We start from the raw sequence: 8508 nt of genomic DNA on the forward strand, positions 1-8508 counted from the left end.
CACACACACACACACACACACACACACACACACACACACACACACACACACACACACACACAAAACAGACAATGAAAACCCTTCCAACATTCTACCACTTCACACAGATTCTGCAAACGAAGCAGGCGGTGTCCTCGCCTCTGACGGCTCCACGACAGCCACATTCTCAGCTCCAACCAGCCTTTTCATGCGGGCACCCATGGTGATGCCTCCACTTCCTCCTCCCAGGACCAGCATCTTGTAGTGCTGCTTGGCCAAGGCCCGGCTTCTGGTATGCAGGTGGGAGACGGCGACAATGCCCGCTGGGTGGCACTGCCTTAGACGTCGCAAGGAAGCCATCCTGCGTCTGAACCTGCAGGATGAGGCGGTTCTGGTTAGCCACAACGCACTCGGGCCTCAAACATGTCGTTTTGCAACAAATTCTCACTTCCTGTTTTGCTGCTGCTTGTCCAGATTTGATTGATTGACTGATTATTATTTATTTCAAGTTGGTCAAAACAAATTTCACTCAGTGTCGGGAACTAGTTTAGTCAGTCTCTGGACTAGGCACAAATAAAACAAGCAGCATTTCAGTCAGCTAAACATGTTTCTTTCCCTCTATCTGATCAGTTGATTGATGATCAATGATTGTTGATTTTGCTGCTTGTGGCTTTACTAACCACAGCTAATGTAGCTAATATATAGTGAAACCACAACCATAACAAAAACATGACAGGATACGCAAAATGCAAAACAACAAGAGTGCATTTATTCTGTTATTTTAAAACCAATTATGCAATTGAAATGACTCCTTTTCAATAACGACGTTGAAATGTAATACAGTGTAAACATACCCTGTGGCCTAGTTTAGCGGAGCCTCCTCTGTTGGAACACAAACAGCTAAACATGTAAGATTAATGTTAGGGTGAAATGTGTAAAGCCTGATCTGAACTGACCCCGTCTCTGCTGCATACTGAGCAGTCAGCTGCTGATATAACAACCCTTCCTGCACACACCGGAAGACACTTTGATCGGGAACATAAACGTATTTACCTCGTACAGCAATGACGTCAAAATTTACCTCCAAGAAACTCCTCGGAAAGGAATTTATTTCTGTTTAAATCCCAGTTTAAATTACGCGTATTTCCTCCTCAGAGAACCCACTCCGCCCAGAATTAGCTCCGTACCTCAAAGCGAAGCGATACTGACAAAATACTCGCAGGCTCCGCCCCTTCCTTAAACAGGCAGTGCTCGTATCCAATAAATCATCAGAATCTAGAATTTAGCCCCGCCTCTTTCAAGTCTTGAAGGATCGAAAAGTTGTATCGCCGCGCGAGTCTAAAATTCTTTGTCGAGTCGAGGCAATTTCTTTCTTGTTTCGTATCAACGTCAGAATATTCGTATTTGGAGAGTATTTACGATATTTTATGTGGATTTCTGTGAGCGGGGAAATGATAGTTACACTGCCGAAACTGTCCTGAGAGCAAAATACAAATTGGAGCGTTTGGAACGTGACAGCAGCACTTAGACGGAGCCCAAACATTAGATAACTTCCTAAATAAATGTGGAGCAGGACAGTTAAGGTCTGCTGTACAAACACAAGCTTGTTTACTACAAATCAACACACGCTGTACAAGCAGTAGATTGCTGTTTTCACATGTAAGCCACAATAACTCAACATTTTGTCTGGCTTAATCATGTTTTCAGTTAAAAGATGTTTGCCTTCTTAATGTAGCACCAAATGCCTGCACAGAGATGTTCTATAGTTAATCAAAACAGAAGTAAAAGAAGTTATAGCAGCTCAACGGTGTGTCGTAACACAATTAGCACACAGTTCATCATCACCATGACTCAGCTCGACTGCTATCATCAGCTCGACTGGTTTTTGCTGCTCCCTTTATCACAAACTGTCTGTTTTCTGAGATTTACAGATCATTACAATGTAAACGAGGCCTTTCGTTTCATTTACAGTAAATTTGTTTTTGCCTGATATCCCACCTCAGAGGTGTGCCTTCTAATAAACTTGGATGACACAAACAGCTGGCAGATTGTGAGGCTGTGTTACCTGAAGAAGAAAAAAAATGTTGTTCTGTTAAATAACATCCGGGATGGTTTAATATTCCCTACAGGCACCTGTGTGTGTATTTTTACACCAGAAACAGCATGGCTTGAACACACTATATCACAGTCAATCCTCTACTTGAGGAAACAATAAAAATAAATACATAAACAACAAGACAGCTTAAAAATAAGTTTGCATCTTATAAAAATGGTTTATTTGGTGGTTTATTGGTTTATTTCTGACATGGCCATGTTCGTGTTTTATAACAGGTCTGAAGGGTTGAGGTCAAAGACAGACTGGCAGCACCCAGAGGAGCAGAACCGGATCTGTAAGTGTTATAACACAACACACGCCTCCATTTTCTATGTGCAGGTAGACTCTATAGAGAAGACTGGATAATGGAACTGATCCTGGTGACAAGCAAGAGTGTCATTCTTTGTTTTTTGAGCAGTTTTTTTTTTTTTGCACTGGTTATAACTCCTGTTTAGCTTTTTATGTTTTATAGCAATGATCAGCTCATATAAATAACAAGCCTTGTTCGTGGCTGTAATTTGCTAAATAAACTCTCATTGCTTCAACAAACAGTTGATAACTGATGTTATCCATCCATCCATCCATCCATCCATCCATCCATCCATCCATCCATCCATSCATSCATCMWYCMTCCAWCCAWCCATCCATCCATCCATTTTCKTCCGCCTATCCGGGGTCGGGTCGTGGGGGCAGCAGCTTCAGAAGGGAGGCCCAGACCTCCCTCTCCCCAGCCACTTCTTCCAGCTCCTCCGGGGGAACTCCAAGGCGTTCCCAGGCCAGCCGAGAGACATAGTCCCTCCAGCGTGTCCAGGGTCTTCCTCGGGGCCTCCTCCCGGTGGGACGTGCCCGGAACACCTCACCAGGGAGGCGTCCTGGAGGCATCCTAACCAGATGCCTGAGCCACCTCAACTGGCTCCTCTCGACGTGGAGGAGCAGCGGCTCTACTCTGAGTCCCTCCCGGATGACCGAGCTTCTCACCCTATCTCTAAGGGAGAGTCCAGCCACCCTGTGGAGGAAACCCATTTTGGCCACTTGTATCCGGGACCTCGTTCTTTCGGTCATGACCTAAAGCTCATGACCATAGATGAGGGTAGGAACGTAGATCGACCGGTAAATCGAGAGCTTCACTTTCTGACTCAGCTCTCTCTTCACCACGACGGACCGGTACAGCGCCCGCTTTACAGCAGACGCTGCGCCAATCCGCCTGTCGATCTCCCGCTCCCTTCTTCCCCCATTCGTGAACAAGATCCCCAGATACTTAAACTCCTCCACTTGAGACAGGGCGACCCCCCTGACCCGGAGAAGGCACTCTGCCCTTTTCCGGCTCAAGACCATGGCCTTGGATTTGGAGGCACTGAGCCTCATCCCGGCCGCTTCGCACCTGGCCGCGAACCGCTCCAGCGAGAGCTGCAGATCTTGTTCCGATGAAGCCAACAGGACCACATCATCCGCAAAAAGCAGAGATGCGATCCTAAGGCCACCAAAATGGATCCCCTCAACACCTCGGCTGCACCTAGATGGATTTAACTGATGTTAAAGTTACTTAATTAAGCATAAAAATGATTTGTTGATTGCTAACAGAGAAATAGTGGAGGTGGTTCTGATTGAACTTCTAAATAAAGCACTGATTGAGCTGTAATTTTAAAGCAAAGTTAGCTAAATATAACGTGATGCAGCTGTAAACCAATGCTGCATTTGCCATCTCTACAGGTAACTATCAACACATTTCACAATAAATCACACGCATTTAATTCCATTTACAGCCAAAATGATGAGCTTATCATATTTCCATAAATGAATGTTTTCTTTTTGTGTTTTAGGGTTTGAGATGTCCCAGGTGTTGTGATGAGCGCTGAGTTGATGGCAGAAACGTGAGGAGCGATGACACGAGGAGGCACAGAGCAGAGGAATGACTGGCAGGTTTTTTTTTTTCACGCATCACACCAACCTAGCAGCCACTTCAGATCAATTCAATTCAATTAATTAAATTCAATTATTGTGTTTATTTCATTCATAAAACAATAAAAATAATCTACAAAAACAAGTCATACAAAAATCAAAAAACAAACAAAAAATACAGTAAAATCATGAATGAAAAAAAAGTATAGCAGAAAGAAGTATAAACTTATAATATCTGCCCCTATTCACTAAAAAAATAAAATCAATTCCAAACAAGTCCACTGTCAGCATACAGGAAAAAAAAGAAAAACAAAAGACCACCCTGAACACAAAAATACAAACAGAACATCACCTTAATCAGTATTATAACGCTTCAACATAATAATTTTCAAGTTGTTTTTAAACACAAATAAAGATTTAGACTGTTTCACCTCACTATCAAGACCATTCCACAATCTAACACCTAAAATACATCTTTCCATCAGCACAGTTCTGAAGTTAATTTTTTTAAAGATCTCAATACCTTTTAAATTATATTCACTTTCCCTTTTAATAAATCTGAGTTGAATATTGTTTGGTAACATTATTTTATGTGCTTTATACATAAATTTTAAAATATTGTACTCAGTCAAATCATGAAGTTTCAGTATCTTCAACTGTACAAATATTGGGTCCTCACTCACCTGCTCATCATTTACCGTTCTCCTGCTCCACCATCAGGACACTTTGTTTGAGCCTTAGTCCTGCATCTGAGTTATTGTTGGCAACAAAACAACTTGTTTAACTTATGATGGTAAAAGTCGTCTATTTTCATGTCTCACTTAATGGACTGTAGTTCAGACAAGAGGAACACTGTTTGAAACTGAGATGACCCCTAATCTTCTTCACCTTCATCTTAAACATGGACTTCATTAAGTGGCTGCCAACTTACTAACTTCATACTACATGGAACAGCTCACACACATTTAAAGCACAGAGAACAGTACTCAAATCTTGATTAAAAGACTGTCAGATTAAGATGGTCTAATAGTCTCTGGTCAAAGCGGTGCTGCTGAATACTATTCAGGCCTGCCCCTCATGACTGCAGCTGGTCCAGAATGCTGCAGCTCATCCTTGAACCACACCATATAATGATCAATAGAATATTTCTAACTCAAACAGAAACGTGTGACCGTATCTCATCTGCGTTTCATGCATGGCTGCACCAGCTCCCTGTTTGTTTAATAGGATCGACAGTAAAGTTTTACTGCAGACCTATAAAATGCTCAGTGGCCAGGCTCGACGTTATGTACCTTCCAGATTACGCAGACCTAATGATTGTTTGCACTTAGCTGTTCCGAGCTCCAGGCTGGAACACAGAGGTGATCTGAGTCTCTGTGGTTGTAGAACAGCAGAACAGCTTTAGCTCTGGGTGATTTTAAGTTTCATCTTAAAACCTGCTTTCTGTAGAATAGTTTTTTTAAAATTATTATTATTCAAAATTATTATTATTATTATTATTATTATGAGAATAAAGTCATAATATTATGAGACTAAAGTCATAATATTACGAGATTAAAGTCATAATATTACGAGAAAAAATTCACAATCCTATATATTCTGATGCATCCATTTTCTGTTCCTCATTTCCTCCTTATTTTCCTCACACCTGCTGTGTACAGCCATGTCTCTGTTTATAAAGTAGTCTGTGATGACTCGGGTCACTGTTAGATTAATATGCTTTCATCCAAATTAGCTACGTGACGACTGAATCTGTCAATGCATGCTTCAGTTCATCATATAGTCGTTTGGACAATTTCCAAGCCCTGCTATTGATAATTTGATGCTAATATGCTAAAAGATTATTTATTTTACACAATACCACAGAACAACTTGACAAGTTGCTCAACATTCCTCATTTTAATGCAGTGGTAACTGCATGCTTTTTCATGTAAAGGTTAGTATTACGACTTTATACTCATAATATTATGACTTTAGTCACGTAATATTACCACTTTATTCTCATGTTATGACTTTAATCTTGTAATGTTACAACTTTATTTTCATAATATTATGATTTTGTTTTCGTACGACTTTAATGTCGTAATATTATGACTTTATTCTCGTAATAAAAAAAAATCTTGTGTGACCCTAATACTCCGTCGTATGTGACCCATCATCAGTGTATGAATGTGATTTTAAAAACACTGATTGTAGTAATCAGTCCATGTACATATGGCTGATTAACATTTGGAGTAGACATAATTCAAGATGGCCGCCACAGCCAGACCCTAGAAAACACAAAAGTGTCTACAGCTCTGTCAGTTCTACAGATGCTGAGCTGATGGTGTGGTAGTAGCTGCGAGTCATTCACAACACACTCTTGAGTGTGAGATTGTTCTTAATGTAATTTTTCGAAGTTTGACCAAAATGGATAATTTTAACGTTTCATTTCTCAACACAAGTTGATTTTAGTTTTTAAACTCTGGCATGAAAAGTCCAATCCAATGCATGCCAGGCTGTTCAAAGTTTAATATTGTTTCATTATTTCTGCCCTGCAGGTGGCAGCCTCATTACACAGAAAAACTCCAACCAGTGTCTCAAACCAAAACTATACATATTATTTCTGCAGTCTGGATTTTATAAGCACACTAGATGATGGGGCTGTAAACATAAAAGCAATGGTGTGAGGGAAATAATAAGACAAGTTTTATACTGTCCACTTAAAAGAATAATGTAAATACATGACAACATAAAGGCTCTAAATAATTTATTTAGAAGAGATAATATTTTTATGGTAACCTTTATTATTAAAACTATTTTAAGAGAGATAAGTGTGAAAACAGTAATTATAATAATATTAAGAGATGGTCCTTGTATGTGGAAAGCCATCAGTGCCAAAGATGTGTGACTTTTAATGTGACTGATGCATAAAAAACACGACTTTGCGCATACACATTTACATTTACATACACATTTATTTCTCAACACATTGTTTGACTTGCAGTTTTTGTCTGTTTACGCCCCTTTTGGTCAGCTGAACTTCCTGGTAGATTCAGTTGAGTCTCTTCTCATTGGCTGCTCTGATTTAAGACTAAACCACTTTAGCAAAAAGATGGGTTGCCTCCCACCATTCGATTCAATAATCACCTTTTTCTTCTGCTTTTAATGTTTTTTAATTTTAATGGAGTAAACTCCTACATAAACAATATTTATAGACTTACAGCAGATGTTTATATAAAGCTATTTTTAATCATATAAAATATGATGATGATGCCTTTATTGTCATTGCATGGAGCACAATGAAATTACATTTAAGAACATGATTAAACGGTTAGGCCCATATATATTTGGGTAGGGACACAAAGTTGTTGTTTTTCTTTTTACTTGTTTACCGAAACATTCAAGTTATATAATGGACATGGACATAAAGTCCAGATTTTCAGCTTTGATTTGAGGGCATCCACATTAAAATTGGATGAAGTTTTTTTTCTTAAAATGTGCAGAGATCCCTAATTGAAACGAGAAGATAAAATATTTGGTGAATCTGAGGAAATACAGTAACGGTCTGTTTTTACACGGAGCTGAGAGGTCTTTGATGCTGCGGTGAAAGATGGCTACCTAACTGCCGAAGTAATCACATCTAAGCTGAAGTCTGAGGGTGAAGAGCAAGATGTTATTATTTGTACGTTATTATCTTAGGCTGAATGTGGTCCTTGAACTGGATCAGTTTAACATCCCTCCTGGTCTAAGACTTTCAGCAGATGATAATTAATGACTTTCCCATTTTTAAGGATGGTCATTGCCCCCTCAGGCCCCCCCTTTTAAACACACTCCTGTCTTTAGGCATCCTAGCTTAAAAAGAAAATATTTTTAACATAATTTTGAGGTAAATTAGGTTATAAAAGTGGCAAACTATGACCCTCTTGCTTGCCATAGTCTCTCACATACGCGGCCATTGTTACTCATTAAAACAGTGAGAGCATTTATCTCATTTTTTTTCTCCTCGTTTCCAGCCCACTCCCTCCTCCTTCTCTTCCTCCTCCTCCTCCCATCCCCACAGCGTCTCTGTGTTTATCCCTCTGTTTTCACATGAGTCCATCCAGAACCTGGTTCTGGCCGTCTTATTTTCTGAAGATGGACACATCGTTTGTTAAAGAAATGTGCGGAATGCGGCGCTGGAAATAAAGGAGGGGGAGCGTCTTCATCGCCTGTCGGGATTCATGGAGACAACACAAGAAGAAGACAGCTCCTGTGACAAACCTGCTCCAGGTGAGACACCGTGAGGACGGTTCTGCTTTTATTACAGAGAAAAACAAAGAAAACAACAACGAAAGGCACGCGTGTTTCTTTAAAACCCCATGGAGACACCTTGTTGTAGCTCACCTGGGACACATCTCTGAGGGGGTTTTACCTTCAGCTCATTCTGGCATCAGCTACTTTACATTTGATTTATTTTTTACACTTTGTCATGTTATTTATAATGCTTTTTTAAACTGAGTTCATTACGTGTGTGTGTGTGTGTGTGTGTGTGTGTGTGTGTGTGTGTGTGTGTG

At 40.1% G+C, this 8508-nt stretch overlaps 2 protein-coding genes across 5 annotated transcripts in view; one reads left to right on the forward strand and one right to left on the reverse strand.

Moving 5' to 3' along the window:
- sqor (sulfide quinone oxidoreductase) overlaps positions 1-1203 on the reverse strand; it is a 14494-nt gene extending 13291 nt beyond the window's left edge. The window contains exons 1-2 of one of the 4 annotated variants that reach the window (XM_014021538.1): positions 1167-1203; positions 139-352 (exon numbers count right to left, since the gene is read on the reverse strand). In XM_014021538.1, coding sequence (XP_013876992.1) covers positions 139-339 — 201 coding nt within the window. In that variant the 5' untranslated portion in view covers positions 340-352; positions 1167-1203. The other 3 variants (XM_014021535.1, XM_014021536.1, XM_014021537.1) reach the window with 3 other exon arrangements.
- A 6670-nt stretch (positions 1204-7873) lies between these two features.
- atp8b4 (ATPase phospholipid transporting 8B4) overlaps positions 7874-8508 on the forward strand; it is a gene marked incomplete at its 5' end in the record, with an annotated part of 20674 nt that continues 20039 nt past the window's right edge. The window contains 1 exon segment of the mRNA XM_014021524.1: positions 7874-8224. Coding sequence (XP_013876978.1) covers positions 8176-8224 — 49 coding nt within the window.

This window comes from Austrofundulus limnaeus, unplaced genomic scaffold (genome assembly GCF_001266775.1).
Source record: "Austrofundulus limnaeus strain Quisiro unplaced genomic scaffold, Austrofundulus_limnaeus-1.0 Scaffold296, whole genome shotgun sequence".
In the NCBI taxonomy this organism is placed as follows: domain Eukaryota; kingdom Metazoa; phylum Chordata; class Actinopteri; order Cyprinodontiformes; family Rivulidae; genus Austrofundulus; species Austrofundulus limnaeus.